Raw genomic sequence first — 22,005 nt, forward strand, 5'->3', positions numbered from 1 at the left:
GATTTGCATCATTTGATGGGGTACAATAATAATAACGTGCCTAATAACTTGCATACCACTATGAGCATTAGAGTTCAGTGTTTCCTGGATGTATTTTTAAATTATTTTTTCTACGTAAAACTGTAAATGGATTTTAAACTATATTGGGTTCAATATGCTATGAAAGAATCAACTTTTGATGAAGTGCTTCAATAAAAATAAATATAGCTACCATGCTTGTGCCTCACAATCAAAATGCTTTGATAAAATCACATTTTTGTTAATTTAATGAGGATAATTATATTGAATAGATAATTTTTCCACACCAAAACAGACAAAAAAAAAGTTGGTAGGATCTCAAATCTTGAGTAAAACCCTTTAATTTCTTATTAAAATTAACAGAGCACCCCCAAAAATGTACATTTGATAAAAAGGCAAGGCATTTCAGTAATGGCCATTTCAGAAGCTTGATTTTTTAAATATTTACCTTTCTTTTGTTTCTAACAATATCTACAGAAGCTCTTGGCCATCTGTACACAGTGATTCATTTGCAAAAATCCATCATCTCTTTTTAAAGGTCTGTAAAATTGAGACTATTTACACAGATCTGTACACAAATCCAAACATAGCGCCCTCTGTCTTCCTGGATGACCGGTCTGCTTGTTCGCAGATTACCTGAGATTTCAGCTTGAGAACTGCAATCTCCTTCGTGTCAGGGCTCGGATGCGCACACGCACGCACACCAACAGACATCCGTCTTCACACATGCATTTTGTTCAGAGTCATGCACACTATCTTGTATTTTGTTTCAGGTGAAGGAGGCGGTGACAGACCGGTCTCCCCGCCCTGTGATGGCATACACTTAATGCATTCTTCCAAAAGCTCGGGTGCAACAATGCAAAACGACCAGCCTCCATCTCACTCTGTACTTAGCCAAAGGAGTTACATCTACGTTTTGTCCATTGCTTAAGCAGCCTCCATTACGACCACACTATGACACATACACGCACGCGCGCACACACACACACGCTCCAAAGAGTGTTCAAGGAGATTATAAAAGAAAAGTGAAACTAGGGGAAGCTTGAGGAGTTTGAGAAGTTCTGTTGATAAGCTAGTGAAGGACAGTTGGTCCTCCAGGGTAGACGTCACAGAGTCTGCTGGTGTCAGGATTCGCTGAGCTGATGCCGGGGGGGGCGGGACTGAAGAGAGACGGACAGGCGAATGGAGTAATCACTGGTGCGATGAGGATGATGTTCTTTCCCTAGAGAACCTGCATGCAAGAAAAAATGAAAGCTGAGAAATCTGTGCATGAAGGAAGCTTACTAGTTGACCAATAGATGCTTTATATTTGGCCATTAGATCAAAGCAACCATGGATTGCAGAAGCGCCCAGGTTACTTTGGAGGTCTGGTACAAATATGACAAACAAAAATACATAGGCTATAGGCCCATACGTATGCACGGTTATTCATAAAAATAAAAATCTCGATTCAAACGCGTGCCATCTTATTCCTAAATGATTCCACTGCGTCTTATTAAACCTTTGAATTTATGATCTCACCAGAATATTTAAACCTGCTTTCACGCTGGCGTTGACCCAGAGAGAGCAGTGGTCATGCAAGCACAAAGTATTGGAAGAAAAATTTGTAGTTCGGATATAAACGCATTTTTAACATGCATATATATACGATTATATCTTTTTTTTATAAATAGAATTTTACTAAATAGAACATTTTGACAGAACCTCAAGTAAATTACATGTTATTTTGTTTAGTTGTCTAATGTTTTGTTTTCAGAATCGTGGGGGAGAACCGTGATCTCTATTTATATAAAAAAAAACATTGTCCAGATTATCCAGAATCATAAATTAAAAGAATATGTCATATATCTGGCATTTAACTTATACTATTAGCAGAAGTATGTACGTATGTACATTACGGATTTGGGACAATTATAATGCAAGATTCTGTAATGTTTTGTTGTTTTAAAAAGGTGACACTTCTTAAGGTGTGAAGAAGTGAAAAAAACAAAACAAAAAAACATTTTTTTTAAATGGTAGTGTACTTTCTCTCTGAATGTTTGGCATTCATTCTCACATCCTCACTTCATCTACTCATCCATTTGTTAACGAAATTTAGGTTAATTTTGATTGGTTGCTTTGGTAGAGTAGAAGCATGTCATGGCAGGGGCACGGGAAGAGGTTTTAGGTTGGGGGGGGGGGGGGGGGCCTCACCACTTTTGAATAAGAAACAATATCAAGCCTATAAAACTCGTCAAATCTCCGCAAATCACAACAAGCGTATCAGTCAAAAAATGACTTCACGAGGAAGAAAAAACATATATAGCCTAAGTCGCACTGGACTAAGTCGCATTTTTTTAGAAATGTATTTCACACACACAAAAAAAAAACAATTTTACAGACAGTTCTCCGTTACGGACGTGAGCGCTCTAAAGCGGCACTAAACAAATGTTTTAAAACTTTCACAGAGACCTCAAACAGAAAGCACAAAGCCTGTCTTTAAATTTAATTTCGTTTTGTATTAATTGTATCTTAATTTTAATCGATGTTTCATCAACCAATTGTCTGGGTTTAATAAATAAGAAGTATAGGCTATTAGAAAATAGATAATCAGGACACGGAGGCGCTGGCGAACCTGGAGCTCGTGTCATAAATGAACCGAAACTCAGCGTAGGCCTATAAGGTAGCCTATTGCCTCACAGACCTGAGACATATAGATAGCTTGAAATGTCTACTTTTAAGCAGAACAATTCAAAACGAAAGAAAACAGACTGCGCTGCTTATGTAATTCGTATGAAATGTGCATTTCTCTCTGGCGCTGCGAAGATCGCGAGTCGTCAACTTCATCTTATAGCCGACACTGACATAAAAAATAACTGTTTTATTAGTAAACAATTAAAATGTCTTCTGCTATATTTTACATATTTGCCTGTTCCTTACAAAACACTAATAGTGGGGTTTTTGACGTTTTTTTTTTTTTTTTTTTTTTGAGCAGCTGCGGACAAATTCTTTCGACACACACACAATATTAGCCTATACGTAACACTCTGCGCTTAAGTTTTAAAAACATAATTTAACATATAAATAACAATTTTTAAATAGCCCACTTAAAGTGTTTATTACAAATAAATGACTAAATGCTAAAAATGAATAAATTTTAAATGAACAAACATATGCGTTGCATTTACAATTCTGTGAAAACAGGGGGTGCTGCAGCACCCCCACTTCCCGCGTCCCTGTGTCATGGTGGTTTGTAATTATACTAAAATGATTACAACTGGAAAATTTAACAAAAAAACTACCTTGGGAAAAATGTGAGTCACAAGTGTGCAATCCTTACCGTTGTAGCCTTTGAACAAGTTGGGTGACCATGACATCCGAGATCCCCGGATATGCCTCCTCAGCGAGAAAAATGGCCTCCCCGAGCTGTTCCAGAACTTCAGGCTTTACCGTCGCCGCTGCAGCCTCTCCTGCTCCTTCCTTCAGCTGAGGACACACATCATTATACATGCAGCTGATGCCTTATCCAAAGCACATTTATTATACAAGCAGCATCCTTGGAGTAAACTGCTAGTGACAGCGGTAATGAGAGCTTAACCCATAACTTTACTTTTACAAGCTCAGATCACTGACCACTAGGCAACAAAACTAGGTGCAAGTCATTTTATATAACAGTATACATCACAATATTGCTGTTTTTGCAGGAAATTCAAACTGATTTTGTTTTACATATTACATAAATCACACAGTAATACATATTTATTTGTAAAAGAACTGAATTCTTTTTTTTTCCATAAAATTAAAGTGTATATATACACTTTACTTGGATTTCATTTGATGGATGCAAACTATTTGAATAAGTATAATTAACTACATAACGCAAATGAAAAATAAAAAAATTATTAATAATAATATAATAATAATTATATATATATATATATATATATATATATATATATATATATATATATATATATATATATATATATATATATATATATATATATACACACACACACATACACATATATATAAATAGCAAATATCCCAATCACCCTGAATTCACCCTTTATATACATGTAATTATATAATATTATGTAGTAATACATCATTTAACTGATAATCTTATAATAGTATTTTATATTATAATATGATACTGAATAATATAATAAATGTTATTTATTATAAATATTAAGACGTAATACTGTAACACTTTACAATAAGATTCCATTTATTAACATTAGTTAACTATATTGATTAACATAAACTAATAAATGCTTTAGAAAGACTTTTCAGTGTTAATCTCAGCTAATGTTAATATCAACATTTACTAATACATAAGTTGTATCTGTTAATATTATTTACTGGACATGAGCAAACATGAACTAACAATGAACCATTGCTCATGGTTAGTTCATGATAATAAATGCAATAACTAATATTAACAAATGAGAGTCAGACCTTATTTTGTTACCTATAATACTATAGTTAATATAAGGGTTTAGTTAAGCTTATTATATTGTTATAAATAATATGGTAATATTATTAACTGAATAATCTTAAGTAAAAACCAAACTGCTCCTTTTTTCAGCAAAGCTTCACAATGCAGTTTGGAGTAATTTGTTGATCGTTTTAAATTGTGCTGCACATATTCTGTGATATAGAAAAATCTACCGTCACATGATATGTCCCATAATATCGTCGACTTTAAAGACTATCTTCTTAAGTCAAGAGTCCAGTTAAGACTATAGTGCTCTGCACTCTTATGAAGAGAATGACAGGAAATGGAAGGATTTGTCCTTGAACGAAGAAGAGGGTGGAACAAATTAGTGTGCAGTCACTTGTCCCTGGGCTTTTTTCCCAGCATCCCTCTATTTTCCGCTCTCCGCCTCAAATACCTCATTGCTCCATACTGATTAGTAAGAGGCCTGAGGGAGTGACGGCCACCTTCAAGATATGCTTTTAAGATATAAGGCATTCAAGGGACACTTTTAATCTTTATTCTGATATCTTTTACATACCAGTGGCGAAGCCATAAATATCAAAGTGAGGGGACCTTGGTGAATTAGGGAATTGGGAGCCTACATAAGGAATAAAGAAAACTTTCACAAGAAAAGAAAAAAACTTTGGTGTCCCAAAATAGTTTTCAACACCAACTAGGGTTGGACCAGTGCAACCATAGCCAATGTGTGACCTCACTGCTGTTAAGTACAAATATACTGGCTGATTTTAGTATTGACAGTTCAACTGTGGCAGTGATGTCACTTCCTACCTCGGTTAAGACTGGAGTGATGACAGTGGACAGACTCTGGGACAGGGGCCTCTTGATGGGCTCCTGTGGAAGCAGAAAACATCATGTCACACACTGAGATGAACCGTTTACTCGACACAGGTCAGGTGTGGCCTTGAGCTCTGTCTTCTACCTCTTCTCCTGTTAGACTGGCTCCGTTCTGCAGCTTTTTGGGGTCTTTCTCTCGAATGGTGAAGATCCAGTCATCACTGCCAAAGTCCTTCCCACCAGACGCCTGGCCATCAGGTTCTCTGAGTGGAAAAATAAAGAGAAAATAGGAGGGATTCATTTCAAAGGAATAAAAGAAAAGGAAATGAAATAGGATGCATGAGAAAGGCTTAAGATTTTAAGAGGGCCAAAAACAAGAAAGGGAGCAAAACTATAACATCATCTAGATTACACAACCGGTACAGTTAGCTATTTAATTTGTTTATATTGTGGAAGTTATTCTTCCGTGTTTCACATGGTTTATACTTCTAATAACTAACCCTGGTTAGTCAAGTTTCAAGTTGGGTTAACATTCTTTTTATTGATTTTTTGGGTATTTACAATGTTAAAAACATTGATTGGACAACTACAACATGCAACAAGCATGCTGCCTGTTTTAATCCGTTTTCAGTTACCCTTTACTTAAAGCCTTTATATATATAATGCATTATAAAAGTATTTTTAATGCATTAATTATGCCTTGTAATGCACCTTACACTTATTTGTGAGACCATACAATGCATTATAAGTTATAATACTTATCTATTCATTGAACACACCTTTAGAAAGTATAATGCATTATAATGTACATGAACACCTATATAATGCATTATACATAAAGGCTTTAGGTAAATTGTTATCCTGTTTACCATCTGTGGAAAATGTACATTTGCTCTGGTCAACCAGTTAGTCTTGAATAAGCTTTAATAAATTAAAAGTAAAACATTTGAACATGTTTCTGTCACTTCAGCATTTTAACCATTTCTGAAGATGCTGACAAAACAGAATGTGAATATTTCTTATATTTGAATTAACTCTGGGTTAAATTAAATGTCAATTTTACTCACCATCATCTCCTTCTAAAACTCTATGACTTTCTTTATTTTGTGAAACATAAGAGGATATTTTGAGAAATGATTTTTGTCCATGTAATAGAAGTCATTGGGATTCAATTTTATTTGGTTCCCAATGTTCATCAAAATATCTTTCATGTTCCACAAAAGAAATAAATGCATACCATTGTGAAAAGACACGAGGGTGAGTAAATGATGACAGAATAATCATTTTTAAGCATATTAAGAAAAGCATTTTAGATGTGATTTGAGTGTCGTACGAGTCAGACTCATCGGAGCTGGATTCTGCTCGGGACTGTTCGGCCTTCCAGCGCTTGTATTTGTCGATGAGCTCCGTCAGATAGGACGTTTTCTTTGCATAGCGCACAATTAGCTTGTGTTTCAGCAACTCTTTGGCTGTCGGTCTCTGAGATGAAGACAAAAACAAAGAGAAAAAGAGTGAGATGAGTCCTTTGAAATTAAACTTCAATGTTGATGCAGGTATAATTATAGTACATGACTGGATAACCACAAAAAGATCATGACCTGACTAGCAGAAATAGAATACACTGTTTTGCCAGAAGGATCAGTGAACCAGAAAGGAGGAAATGACCTCTGGGAATCCCCTATGATCATACTCACAAAACTGGGCTCTTTGTTTAGACAGGCCTCGATAAACTCTTTCAGAGGTTTGCAGTAGTTGCCCTCCAGTGTAGGGGGGTTGTTCTTTGGAATGAGGAACAGCACCTTCATGGGGTGCAGATCGGAGTGGGGCGGCTCTCCTTTAGCCAGCTCAATCGCTGTGATGCCCAACGACCAAATATCAGCCTGGAAAAACGCAAAATGTTTTCATGACCACGTGATCTCAGAATGAATCATACGGAAAAAACGAACAAGACATTACAAATCAACACCAAATACAGAGCCAGACGTCTGAGGCAATGACTGATTTCCAGCTACCAATTCACCCTTGAATTGTCAACAGCGACCCTCACCTTTGAGTCATAGGCAGACTGTTTAATGACCTCTGGTGCCATCCAGAAGGGCGTTCCCACAAATGTGTTGCGCTTGATCTGTGTGTCTGTGAGCTGACCGGCCACACCGAAATCTGCCAGCTTCACCTCCCCTTGCTCCGACAACAATACATTTGCAGCTGAAAGAAACAAAGAAGGGAAGGAGGGAAAGTGTGTGTTAGCTAGAGTGTACCAACAAACAGTGAGATACGTTATCTATGTCAGGGGTTCAAACTGGGGTCAAAGGGGTGCTAGGGAAAATACAGAGAAATGCATTTTGAGAACATTATTTTATTTTACTTTTTATTATTATTTGAATATCCTGTTAATGTGCAAGACATTAATGGAATATATAAAAACTTTCTTTTTTTTTCTCACACTAACCAAATTTGATATTACCATTTCAAAAATTAAATGTGATTACTGAATTGCCAGCACTAGTTTAAGTTAAAGGGGTGGTTGAATATGATTTATGATGAATATGATATTAAGATGACTTTTTTAACTTTAGTTAGTGTGTAATGTTGCTGTTTGAGAATAAATAACATCTGCAAAGTTACAATACTCAAAGTTCAAAGCAAAGGGAGATTTTTGATTTTAAAGAAATTGCTTTTTAAGGACTACAACAAACGGCTGGTAGGGACTACACAACATTCCTTCCAGGTTAGTGACATCACCAACCCTAACATTTACATAAACCCCGCCCACGGGAACGTGATTTATAATTTATCATGACAGAATATGCTAATCAATGACTAGAAGATAACTACTATTCAGAAATGTCCTGTTGCTTCTACATGTTGTCACTTCTTCTTGAGTTTCTCCATCATTGTCTGACTCCAGTTTGAACATAAAAGGCTAAAAGTTTTTGAAATTTTCAGTGCACGTGTGTTTGAGGTAAAAGGACACGAGCTGTTGAAGCTCCGCCCCCTGTGCCGGGAGCAGCAGCTCGTTTGCATTTAAAGGAACAGACACAAAAACGGTGCGTTTTTGCTCACCCTCAAAAAGTGACAATTTTAACATGCTATATAAAAATATTTGTGTGTTATTTTGAGATAAAACTTCATTATATGCTGTCCACTTAAAAGTAAATATGTTAATAGTAAAGAAAAATATGGGTGATAATCAAGACATTTGAAAATCTCTGATATGCACCAGTGCTTCAAACATTTAAAGTCCCCCTGTAGTCAATAATTGTATCCCTTAAAACTCATCTTTGATCACCAAATCACCAAAAAAATTCACATGTAAACATTTTTTCCTTTAAAATAAAAAATTCTTTATGCCTTAAAATGGCTTGAATGTAATGTAACTCTACACCCTTGCCTCATTTAGTATACGCGAGATCACACGTTGACATGATTGGTTACAAGGTAGTTTGTGACGTCAGAAACACCAGTGATTTCAAATTGTGTTTTTGAGACTGTCTTTGGTTGCAGTTTTAAGAAGAAAATACTCAGCAATGGTGTTGACTTGAATTTGCACATGGTTTGTCTTAAAGCATATTAAAAACACCACATAGACATATAAACAACATTAAAAGCTTGATTTTCACCACAGGGGGACTTTAACAGATTGAAAAACCATAAAAGCCTGTACGCCTGTTCACACCAAGACAAATATTTGAGGTGAAAATCTGGTGCGGTAACATTTTAATTTGAATGAGTATCTGTTAACAAGACCAACTCAAACATTCGCATGTTGTAAATGTGACCGTTTCTGTGGGTTTTTTTTTTTTTACAGAGAGATTTTCTAATACTTTCCATTGCAATGCAAAGAAAACTACCCAACCAATGAGATTCGTAATTTTGGTCACATGCCCAGAGACGCTGCTGTTACATAAAACCACAAATTGCTTGTGCTCATGAACAGAGTATTTTGCCAAGCGACAGTGAACAGCAGAGGAAGAATCCAGAACTGACTCCCTTGTCTCTGTACTCATGCATTTTGTGCTATCTGATAAACACCATAGCGAATTTCAAAAATATACAGTTTGAAAACAAGTAAACACTGTTTGACTTCCTTTCTTCTCTGTGACAAGCGGGTGTCAGAAACAGGAAGTTTGGCAGTGCCTTGTGTACCGGACTAAAAGGGATATTCGCTGTATTTCTGCTTTCCCATAAGCGCCACCTACTGTTAAATAATGAATTTGCATTTTTATTTAGACCATCTGTTGCTTTTTATGCATTAGTCTAAACAGACAAAATCGCAAATACAAATACTGTACTGAATTTTCGTGTTTTTGACTGCAACAATATGCAAAAAAACGTAAACATGAAGCCGTAAAATTATGATAATGTATACTTGCTAATACTTATGCTGTGTACCTTGTAAACCAAGAATTTTTTTTTGTGAAGAAACTTGGTACTTTATAAATGAAACTGTCCTGGTGGACTGATAAAAACAGTGTATCCTGAAGTTGATCTGAACTTGAAATTTTGCCCCGCTCTTTCATTTTTCTGTGCAATATGCATAAGATGGTCATGCCGTCTAAGGTCAAGATGACTTCGATTCATACATCCATACCTTTGATGTCTCTGTGGATCTTCTTCTCAGAGTGTAGATACTCCAGGCCTTTCAAGATCTCTCTCAGGATAGTGGCGATCTGCGTTTCGTCCAGGGCACCAGGCTCCAGCTGAAAGAGAAGAATGATCAAACACAAGCCTAGTCAACCATGACAACAAAAAAAACATGGGTGTATATATGTTTAAGACTTCAAGTGGACACATATTTAAGTGGAAAATCAAGGATAAGACATTATAAAACAAAGTTGCATTAGGCTCTATAAGGTTTAAGGAAAAAAGTTCTATATCATACCAAATCCAGGGCAGATCCACCACCTAAATACTCCATAATGATCCATAATTTTGTGTCCTACAGCAAGAGAAAGAGATGGAGACAGTTATTAGTGAAATTGGGCACCTAAAGGTGAGAAAAATCCATCAACTCCCAAACAAACAACAAGTCTGGGGAGGAGTCTGGGCATTTGCTAGAGAGAGGGTAGATGTGTAATCCTAATCTCTCCTTTAATTTGGGATTAGCTAGACTGAGAGAGAGGGAAGAGTGAAAATTGGGTTACATACCTCCCACCTCACATGATGAGCTTAAAGAGTGAGAGAGCATGAGCCTCTGTGTGTGTGTGTGTGTGTGTGTGTGTGTGTGTGTGTGTGTGTGTGTGTGTGTGTGTGTGTGTGTGTGTGTGTGTGTGTGTGTGTGTGTGTGTGTGTGTGTGTGTGTGTGTGGACTCTGAAAATGAAGAAGCACGCAGAGCGCCTCTTAAAAGTGAACAATTAATTTCTTGCACCTAATGGTTCACCACAGCACAGCTACAAAGTTCTGTGTGTTCTTTCATCTTTCTGTGGCAAATGTGTTTGTGTCTCTCTCAGGTATTTTTGCACCAAAAATAATTTACAGTCATCAGTGCACTGAAGCGCTGGCATGGTGAGCCAAAAATTAGTGCACAAATATCTTGGTACATGCTAAATTTGGTGCATATTTTGCAAGCACTGTTGAGGAAAGGAGTGCTGTCACTTATCTAAGTGGTCCATCTTATGATTTTCACTACGTGGATAAAAAAAAAAAAAGCAACAAATCTCATAATATTGCTGTTAAGGAGGGATCCAAGCCATATACATCATCTTTGTAGGTAGCTTTAAATCCATGTTTTTCTCATTTACTCTAATAAACAATCAAGCTTTTAAAAGTTCTGTTCATACTTTGTTCTATGATGGCTTGTTACAATATGTGGATGTGCAAAAACAACAGCATAAAACAAATAAAATCATATCTAGCCACAAATAACTTGCTATGTGAACAGGAAGTTTTAAAGTGCTGCAAATGTTCATGATCAAATCCAGTAGCTTGAAATTCACACGATCTAGAATTTTAATGTGAGGGCGAAAGATTTCCTCACAGCCGATTTTGCAACGGGTTCAATTTGGTCACGCAGATGTGACACGTTGACCATCAAAAAGCTTTTGGCCGAAAAATTTCTCTAATGTGACCACACTTTTAGGAGAAAAAAGTCTTGAGAATGAGCTCTTTTCACATGGGACAGTAAAAATACACCTAGCAACCACACAAAACATCTAAGAAATCACCCAGGATACCTTGGCAACATCCTAAACCACTCAGAAAACAACATAGCAATGGGCTACCAAACACTGTGAGACTTAATTAACATTGAGTTTTGTACAGGCAGGACAATGTAACAATCTAGTTTAAAATATAGTTATTTAAACACAGTGCCATGCTTGAACCAGTTATTTCACTTCCTGTTCATCGTTACAGATCTTCAAAGTTATAACTGATACTACGGGCTGTTTCTCTCTTCCAAAAATACATGTTGTATATTCCCTCAGGCCGAAATTACAGCTGCTGTCTGTGTTTCTCTCTCTTTTAGGCTAGCAGCTTTAAACGCACAACAGAAAGAAGTGTGACTTTAAAGCACTTCCCTGTTCCTTTCAACTTGATCATGAAGTGAACGCCCATATTTTTTTCTTCCATTTGTGGCACTGGGGCTAATGCTGCCTTCACGAGCTATTGGAATTATCGTCAATGCGAGTTTCCTAGTTAAAATTTTAACATGAACGCCCTCTCAAGTCGTAAATACCACTAGGAAGCTCTGGGATAATGAGAATTAAACATGGGGGAGGGGAGAACCATTGCTGCTGTGACTGGTATTCTTTATTAGTTTTTTCCACTACAGCTACATCACCTTGTCTTGTCATTAAAGTAGTGCATATTTACAAATTTTAATAATCATTTGAAGCATATTGCATGTTTTACACAGCGAAAATAGCCTGTATTTGACTGAAATTCCAGAATCGTCAGCAAGCTGACTATAGATAGCGTGGAGAATGTTTATATGTTTGTCAATGAATGGGATGCTAAATATCATTTTGGCTTTAATAAAACTTTCCCACTTAATAAGCTAGAATAAACCTGGTGTCCTACACGATTGTGTTCTTTCCGACAACAAAGCACTTGAATGTGATGAACAAGTTTAATGTTGACAATCACAGCTATAAATGGGGCATCAAAGATTATGAACATAATAGAGCATGCAGTGGTTGAGGAGAGAGAGCGAGACAAAGCCTGAAATGGTTGCAAGGCTGATTTAAAGAACACCCACGCAAGTTAGTTTTACACTTCACAGTGGGAAGTGGACTGCCATCTGACAGCATGCCAAATAGTAATAACTAAGGTTATCTGTGTGAGCTGTGTCATATTGATCTGCCTCAATTCTACATCAACTGAAAAATGTGCACAGAAATGTGGTATGATGGTTATTACTTTCTAACAGCTTTACATTCAACGTTTGCCAAGCTCAATCCTATCAAAAGAGAGCCGCAATCTAAGGTACACTGTGGAACAAAATGTCATCAGCTTCTCATAAATTTGAACATGAACTAATAAAAGCAAACCTAAAGACTTTACAAACATTGTGCATCAATCTTTATAAAGAGTTGCCATTTTTTCAAACTAGCAGTAGTAATATGGTACAAAGAAATGTGCTTTTAACTACATGTTGTGATAAACATGTACATGGTAAAGAAATTTAAATAACTTATGAACCGTAAAGCCAAAAGCGTTCTTGACAAATGATTTGTGCCTGTGCGGACTTATTCATCGACATCAGCGCGTGTTTGCGTCGTACTGAACACTCATTTAGAAGGGTCGACTATGTAGGGCGTATTTGCCAAACGGTGCATGAAAGTCAGCAAACTATACCTGGGCCAAACACACAAAACTTGCTTTATTTCAAGACGAAAGTCACTGAAAGTAATGATATCTGCCAGTTCATTGAGTGAGTTAGGGGACTTAGGCCAGGGGTGTCCAATCCCACTCATGGAGGGCCACTGTCCAGTACAGTTCATCAGCTGATCAAGGTCTTACAAGGCATACTAGAAACTTCCAGGCTGGTGTGTTGAGGCAAGTTGGAGCTAAACTCCTCAGGACAGTGGCCCTTCAGGACCGAGTTTGGACACCCTTGACTTAGCGTGCTTTCACACATCCAGTTAAAAAGAGGCACGGTTCACATGAAAATTTGGTAATGTATAAGCTGTCATGAGGGGGTAGCAAACCAGGGACTACCTGTAGGAGGTGGTCTGAGTTCGGTTGCATTGAACTGTGGCGCGATTCGCATGAATGTGAAAGCTGCTCGTACTCGGTTCAGGCGCTTTTGTTCAGGAAGTAAAGTAACTTGAATAAATGTACAATAGCTCATTTGTAAAAGAGATGTAATAGATGCTCAGCTTTAGTAAAATATATAATTTTAAATATTGAAATTAAGAAATATTAATGTTTTTGAAAGAAACTGATACTTTTATTCATAATATTAGAGTGAACAATGCCAGCGGTGCAGACCCTGGGGTGTGAGTTTCTTAATAAACTGACCTTTTTTTATATCTAGAACTTCTCACAGATCTTACTGTCAGATTGTTCCTTTTACTTTAAACCTAGATTCAGCCATCCATAACACTCTTGTCTAATCATTTACTGCCCTGTCTCCAAGTTGCTCATTCTACCACTTTTTCTAATTGGCTAATTTCAGATGAAGCTTTTTCTTTGAAGTTCTGCCAACAAGGCCCACAACCAAGTCTGCTTTTCGCCGTTTCAGACGAAACTGGTGTTTGGCATATACTATTGAACAAAGCTACCAGTTGAGGACCTGAGGGGTGTCTGTTTCTCAAACTAGACACTCTGTTGTCCTCTTGCTGCCGTGCATCTTCTCTCTTTCCCGTTTAAATCCAGTATGCGGTCTTGACTCAAGACTGTATTGTACACTCACAGATGGAATAGCCTTCATCTCTCAAAAGAACAATAGACTGATGAGTTTCTAGAGGAAGCCGTTTCTTTGAAGCCAAAATTGGACTATAGAAATGTCAGTGTACTGGCATCACTTCAGCAACAGAAAAAAGACATTGTGTTGCAAATTCCACACTTCATTAAGTAGCACAGCTGTTTTCAACTGTGGTAAGATAACTAAAAAGCATTCTTCAGTACCGAATTAGAATATTAAAATGACTACTTGAGTATGACGTAGCAGTGTTTTCTTTGGGGCGTTGACATCACAGGTAAAAGCTGAATAGTTCACCCAAAAATGAAAATTCTGTCATCAATTGCTCTCTCACATCATATATGTTAAAGAGCAGCTCAACTATACTTGCCTGATGTGTCTTGCATCAAGCAAGCACATTAAAGCTTGCGTCAACCAAATCTGATGTGCTCTATTTATGTGAGTTGATCAATGTTTACATGTGAATAAAAGCCTAAATTAAATCTGTTCATCATAAAGCGATCGTGTCTCCTCAGAAGACTTGGATTAAACTGCTTGATTCACATGGATTTCTTTTACGATGTCTTTATGAACTGGTAACGTTTTGGTGGAACATTCATTCTCTCCGGTTTCATTAAAAATATCTTAATTTGCGTTTTAAAGATGAACAAAAGACTTATGGGTTTGGAAAGACATGAGGGTGAGTAACAGATGACAGAATTTTCAATTTTGAGTGAACTAACCCTATAATCCTACTTTGGCGAACAGAGCTGTTAATTGTTTTCAAAGACATAAAAAGGCTTGAGACCTGAATGAAGCCCTGTGGTCCAGACCAAGTAGAATTCAGTTAATGCAGAAAATTTCACTGTGGCTGGCTTTGAGCCCTGTTTCATCATGGTTCACATACCTGAAGTCATATGGCCTGACCTCAGGCTACTCACCTTTAAGTAGGAACCGTAGTATTTGGTGACAAAGGGACTGTCGCACTGGCTCAACACTGTGATTTCCTGCTGAATGTCTTCGATCTCATCTTCAGCCTCTTCCAGATCGATGATCTTGATGGCCACAACTTTCTGCGTGCGATTGTCGATGCCCTTGAACACCTCTCCGAACGAACCCTTACCGATTCTCTCAAGCTTGGTGAACAACTCCTCAGGATCTGCTTTTAAATTCTGTAATGAAAAGGAACAAAGACTTTGTTTCACTTTGTTTTGCCTAATGCAGATTAAACAATTAATAAATTGATAAAGTACTGTTAAATCACATGTGATGTTTTAGGGTAAGAATTCCACACAGAAAAAGAGTATTGGGCCTAGTAAGAGACAAAATTACATAAAGGGGGCACACTACTTATAAATTATGAAAGTAGGTAGTGTTTTCTATTCTTCACCAATCCAAGTAACAAGAGGACAATCATTACCTAAAATTATCTCAATGCATCACTGAAATGGTAATGGTTAAACATACTGCAATGCGGCTTCTGTGCGGTCTTAAAGGGATAGTTCACCCAAAAATTTAAATTGTGTCATTAAATTACTCACCCACATATCGTTTCAAACCCGTAAGACTTTCATTCATCTTCGCAACACAAATTACGATCTTTTTGATGAAATCTGAGAGCTTTCTGTCTCTCCATAGACTTGATCGCTTTATATAAAGAACAGATTGAATTGAGGAAAAATTTAATTCACATTTAAACATTGATCAGCGAACATAAACAAAAGCTCAATCGAACCTGCATGACGCACGAGAAACCTCTTGCTGAAGCTTAAACGTGCTGCGTAACACGTGAGAATAAACCTCATTGGTTCTCGCACGTCAAGCGAACATGCTGGAGCTTCAATTTATCATAACTGATGTGTGAGTTGATTAATGTTTATATGTGAATAAAAGCCTAAATTCAATCTGTTCATAATATAAAGCGATGGAGTCCCTTCAGAAAATTTGCACTAAACCGCTCAAAGTGTCAGTTGCGTAGCTGTCTATGGAGGGTCAGAAACCTCTCAGATTTCATCAAAATTTCATCAAAGATAAACGAAAGTCTTACGGGTTTGGAACGACATGAGGGTGAGTAATGACAGAATTTCCAATTTTGGTTGAACTAACCCTTTAATATGGGCTCTTAACACAGAGCTTGGTTTGACTTTGAAATGCTATGAAGCAAGACCGGAGTATGTTTGAGAACTAAAGCACATCTGGTTGGGACCAAAGTTCCCTGAGGTCTCAGCCATGACCCTGAACATCTCAGACCCCCGAGGCCTTCTTAAAGGGAACACAGAGAGAGCTACAAACAGCGGCGACATTATTAGCACTAGGCAGCTCGCTCCAGAGTCCACTGTGGTTAAACTCAGTAGCACTTGAATAAATAAAAACAGAACTAGCAGAGGAACCCTGTTTACCTCAGACCGTTTTGAGTTCAACTCTTGCACGCTAACTTAAGCCTCCAAAACCTGTTCCAAACATCACCACGGCTTCATCAAAATCATTCAAATACAAAACAAAATAAACCATGCTAGACTACCCGTCGATGTGACCTGAATTTAAGACAATCCTGAACTGCTGCCGTGCACATCCTCTGAGCTCGCAAAAATTCACGACCTTAAAATCCTCCAAATCTTTTTCGCTAACATAAGCTCTAAACCTACCGAACGCCACAGAACACAACAGCAGAACAGCTTGTCCAGCGCAGTATCAGAGGCGCTGCGGGAGGTGCACGCATGCAGGATTTCATGGGGACCTCATAAAAGTGTGAAATCCAGTTAAATGGATGACGACAGAGCCAATCTTCCACAGCATTAGTGCTCCAAACACACAAGATGAAAGGGAGCAGATTGTGCCCACAGCCTAAAGGACATTATTCTAATGCCTCATACCTCAGGGTACCGTGAATTATCAAGGAAATCTGTTTAGGGAAATTTTTACCATGATGTGATAGAAGGCTGAAAGCACTGATTACCTCTAGCAAAGGTTTAAAGTGACTGAAGATGTGTTTTCCATTTCATTTCATTTTCCAATTCAACATTGGTTTAAATTAGATTTAAGTGGTTTCGCTACAGGACCAAATTTTACATCTTGACCCAATACAGTACCAAATAGTGTCCTTAAAATCAAATATTAAATAGAATAATTCCCAATAAGATGTAAAATTATCAACACAATATAAGTTGGGTAGGTAAATTGACAATTCCGTTTCTAAATATATCTTGAATTTCTATGGATATTTATTATTATTAAACCCATATTCATCATTCAAAAGTGTGGGGTTTTTTTTGGAAAGATATTAATACTTTTGTTCAGCAAGGGCATATTAAATTGATCAAAGGTTACAATAAAGACATTTATGTTGTTACAAAAGATATTTTTAAAAATAAATGCTGAAATAAATGCTGTTCTTTTGAGCTTTCCATTAATCAAAGAATCCTGAAAATATATACAGTATATATCACGGTTTCCACAAAAATATTAAAGGACAAATCCAGTGAAAAATGAACCTGGGGTTAATTAACACATGGTTACCGAGTCGATCGTTCCCTGCGATGCGTTTTCATGAAAATCGAATGTATAGAGTTTTATCTTTAAAAACAGATTAGCTCATAACACTAGTATATGGGGCACAGAGTAAGTAAAAGTAAATCGCTAGTTAATACCACTAACAAGGCTCAAAATAGCCTCACACTAACACGGTAGCATAATGAGGGTCCTTACATACAAACCGAAGCATTGAGAACTTTGTAAGTGTACAGACAGTTTAATAAGAAGATACTTTATAAAGACAGTACATTACGCGTTTACATGCAGGAGCCATCTTGGAAAACAGTCTCGACTAATCGAGTCACGAACGGCGTGCTAAGTGAGCTGGTTGATAGGAATTACGTTTGTGAAATCTAACGTAGCGCGGCGTTCGTGGCTCGATTAGTCGAGACTGTTTTCCAAGATGGCTCCTGCATGTAAACGCGTAATGTACTGTCTTTATAAAGTATATTCTTATTAAACTGTCTGTACACTTACAAAGTTCTCAACGCTTCGGTTTGCATGTAAGGGACCCTCATTATGCTACCGTGTTAGTGTGAGGCTATTTTGAGCCTTGTTAGTGGTATTAACTAGCGATTTACTTTTACTTTGTGCCCCATATACTAGTGTTATGAGCTAATCTGTTTTTAAAGATAAAACTCTTTACATTCGATTTTCATGAAAACGCATCGCAGGGAACGATCGACTCGGTAACCATGTGTTAATTACCCCCAGGTTAATTTTTCACTGGATTTGTCCTTTAAGCAGCACAACTGTTTTCATCATTGATGATTATAAGAAGTGATTTTTGAGCATCAAATCAGCATATTAGAAAAATTTCTGAAGGATGATGACACTGAAGAATGCTGAAAATTCAGCTTTGCCATTACAGGAATAAATTACATTTTAATATATATTAAAACTGAAAACAGTTATTAAAAATTGCAATAATATTTTACAATATTACAGTTTTTACTTTATCTTTTAACAAATAAATGCAGTTTTGATGAGCATAACAGACTTCTTTAAAAAACGTTTTAAAAATCTTACTGACTTTTGAACGATAATTTTATTCATTATGTTTGTAGATAAGACAACCTGTCCATGTTTGCATCTACCTAATTTGGCTAGATTCTACCAAGGGAATTTACAACAAAATGCGACAGATTTTAATTGGACACATGGCTATGACTTTTTCTTTTTGCTGTGGGTTTTTTTCATACACATTTGTCAGCGTTTGAACCTGTCAGAACAAACCTGCTGCAACCCACCAGCTGAGAACCACAGTTTTATACAACCCAGATCAACCAATTCCAGCACAATGAAAGAGAAGAAGAGGCCCATGAACAGTAGTCCCTGCGATAAATGACGCATTTTGACAAGCATCTTGGAGAACGATTGCCAATCTGTGCTCTGTCAACTAGTGATGCCATCCTATGAACAAAAACCTTGGACACACACAAATTGATTTTCTCAGACACAATCATTTTCGCACATCTTTCCACAAAGCGCACACAGACCCACAGAAGAGCCCTTTAATGCATCACTCAGAGATTCATTAGCTGTCATCTACACGTCCCATCATGGAGATGATGAAGGCTTTGCTCCCTGATTCAGCCCTAATGCTGATTGCTCGCCTACACTCCCAGCTGATCTCCGTAATCCTGATCCCGATACACGCTGACAGGTGTAACAGCCAGCAAATTCTTTTAGAAGGCCACGTCATCCCTTGGCTTCCATCTGAGTTTGTGTTTTAGGGAGCTGGAAACTCCATATGAGGTGTGTTACTGTCAGGTGAGAGCATGCAGGAGTCAGAAATGTTCCTAATGGATCACCACCACAATTCCTCTGTGAACCATTAAGAAATACTGGATAATGAACGCCTATTCCATCACTATACTTTCAGATTTGTTGAGTTGTAGCACTCCCTGTGGCAGTCTGTGACCTCCTACAAAATTTCAGGTTTCCTATTCACAAACTGACTGTTTGGTTTTGAGGGACTCCTTAAAAAGAAGGAGGTTCTCAGGCAACAATGGCTTCTTGCATCTTCAACCTAAATGAACGATAAGCCATTTCAACTATACTTGGGATGGCAGATTGTGCTCCCGTCCTGAGGGCAGACCAGTCATATGGCCCAGCATGAATAGAGACCCAACCAAGTGACCTAGTTATGATGGTTACTCTCTGGAGACATCTCTCCATCCCTCATCGCCCTCTTTCCTTTTGTTTCTACCCTTCCACTTCACGTTTCCTTTCTTTCTTGGATCTTTGTGTTCAGAAGAACAAAACTACACTGAAAAGGGTTCTTCACTGTCCCAGTTCATATATGATCTTGGCACAATTCATACATTCACAGTTTCATAAAGGATGTCCCAGAAAGGTTATTGTGGTGCTAATGCTCTCTAGATGACTAGAGCATCAACATTTTAATATTTAATGGAGATGCTTTCTAAATTGTTGTCATCCAAGCTTAGTTGATGATGAAGGACTCAAAGCCTCTTCTGTTAAGCATCACAGTTGTTGTGCTTTTCCATAACTATCTGAAATATAGTAAACCAAACCTAATCAGGCCACCTCCAGCCAACTACTACAGGGGTTTTTAAACCCCAAAGGGGTTAGATAAATATAAATAACAAATAATAATAGTACAGCATCCATATATATATATATATATATAAACATTTACAGCATCCATATATATATATAAACATACAGCATCCATATATATATAAACACACATACATACATACATATATATATATTAATCGCATCTAACATAAATGTTTGTATAAAGTTTTTGTATAATATATATATATATATATATATATATATATATATATATATTTATATAGTATGTGTGTGTGCATGTCTGTGTGTGTGTGTGTATATATATATATATACACACACACACACATATATATATATATATATATATATATATATATATATATATATATATATATATATATATATATAACATTATATGCACACACCTATATGCATACACATGCCACATATTATATAAACAAACTTTTATGTTAAGTGATTGATTTGCTTATGCCTTTTAAATTTTAGGATGTGGTCCCTCATTGATGATCACATTTGGGGAACTGTGGCATTGATTGAAAACATCTGAACTACTACATGAGTGGCTTGGCCACCCTATCACCTAATCTTGCATGCACAAATCAATGAGACGACTTCATTCATATAAAAAACACACACACACACACATTGCATAACACAAGTTTAGGCTCCATTAACACTATTTAGCACATTAGACAAAGAGGCAGTCAGATTTTTGTTCTTCAGCAACTTCTCAGCGAATAGAAACTCTTACTCAGATGAAAGTGAGGGGCAAACACACCTATGTGGTTTCAAACCTTTTATATATCCTAAAGAAAACTATAAACAATGCTGTGTGTATCTTACCTGCATCCCAGGCAGACTGCCCTGCACTGGAGAATGAGCCATGGCGTCACTTTAACCACTAAAACTGGCCAACAAGTCAGCAAAAAAACACTGTTTCCGGACAAAATACTGCTAATGCACCCCTGGATCCCGTTCGCCAGAGTTTGAATGCGGTCTTAGATATTTAACAGCTGGGTAATGGAGTAAAGAGCATCCACGGGTGGACAGAAAGTGCATTTGAAAGATGACTGGCGTGAAAACCTCTCCTCCACTTCCGCAGCTTTAATGAGAACTGCTGCTCTTCATCGCGGAAATCACCGCAAACACTAAACAAACCAGCGTTGATCGGACTGATCGGGGACTTTCAGTCGATGTGGCGTGCGATGTGATGTTGAAACGTTCTTTTGATGCCTCCTGGAGTGGGTTTTGGAGGTTCATGCAGGCCAGAACGCTCGTCAAGAGTTGATGGTCCTCTTTGCGCAAACGGATTTCCAAAACATAGCGCAAAAACATGCGCGCGTTTCCGTAAAAATGCCCCGGTTTCGGCTCCTAAAACAGATGCACGGAACATGAACTATATCGCTGACTGATCGAGGGGATGGGTGGTGAAAATCCCGACTTGTTTGAACTGAAGAAATGATGTTGACATCCTCACTTCACTTCCCAGCTGGCCGCCATCTTGTCCGTGCTGTCATCTGGACATCAGGGCGGATCCGGCCGCGTGAGGCCCCGCCCCCGGCAACAAAGGGGAGGAGTGAAGAGTGCATGCAATCAGCACTGTATTGAAATTCATCCTCATACATTCCTTGTTTTGTTTTTTGCTTTAGATTATTATGTCAGGTAGGTTTGCTTCTCTTGTTTAAATCATTTTTAACTGCTGTCTTTATTTATTTATTCATTTATTTTTTAGTGTTGTTGTGATTATGCATCGTTTTCAATGCAAATCTATTTGATTGACATTTT

General features: G+C 37.4%; 1 protein-coding gene across 2 annotated transcripts; it reads right to left on the reverse strand.

Annotated features, from left to right (window-relative positions):
- Nucleotides 1-343: 343 nt before the first annotated feature.
- stk24b (serine/threonine kinase 24b) lies at nucleotides 344-21,746 on the reverse strand (the record flags this gene model as incomplete). Of its 2 annotated transcripts, XM_084129868.1 has the most annotated exons (11): nucleotides 21,064-21,746; nucleotides 15,063-15,293; nucleotides 10,158-10,214; nucleotides 9,867-9,975; nucleotides 7,323-7,480; nucleotides 6,970-7,155; nucleotides 6,609-6,754; nucleotides 5,421-5,538; nucleotides 5,270-5,332; nucleotides 3,338-3,483; nucleotides 344-1,249 (listed from the first exon to the last, which is right to left on the reverse strand). In XM_084129868.1, the coding sequence occupies exons 1-11, from the start codon at nucleotides 21,103-21,105 to the stop codon at nucleotides 1,210-1,212; spliced, it is 1,296 nt and encodes a 431-aa protein (XP_083985994.1). In that variant the 5' UTR covers nucleotides 21,106-21,746. The 2 variants fall into 2 exon arrangements, with proteins under 2 accessions (XP_083985994.1, XP_083985995.1); XM_084129869.1 differs by lacking the exon at nucleotides 344-1,249 and having other exon boundaries at nucleotides 3,334-3,483; nucleotides 21,064-21,740.
- Between the last annotated feature and the right edge of the window lie 259 nt (nucleotides 21,747-22,005).

This window comes from Abramis brama (genome assembly GCF_963993115.1).
Source record: "Abramis brama genome assembly, chromosome: 11".
Taxonomy (NCBI): Eukaryota; Metazoa; Chordata; class Actinopteri; order Cypriniformes; family Leuciscidae; genus Abramis; species Abramis brama.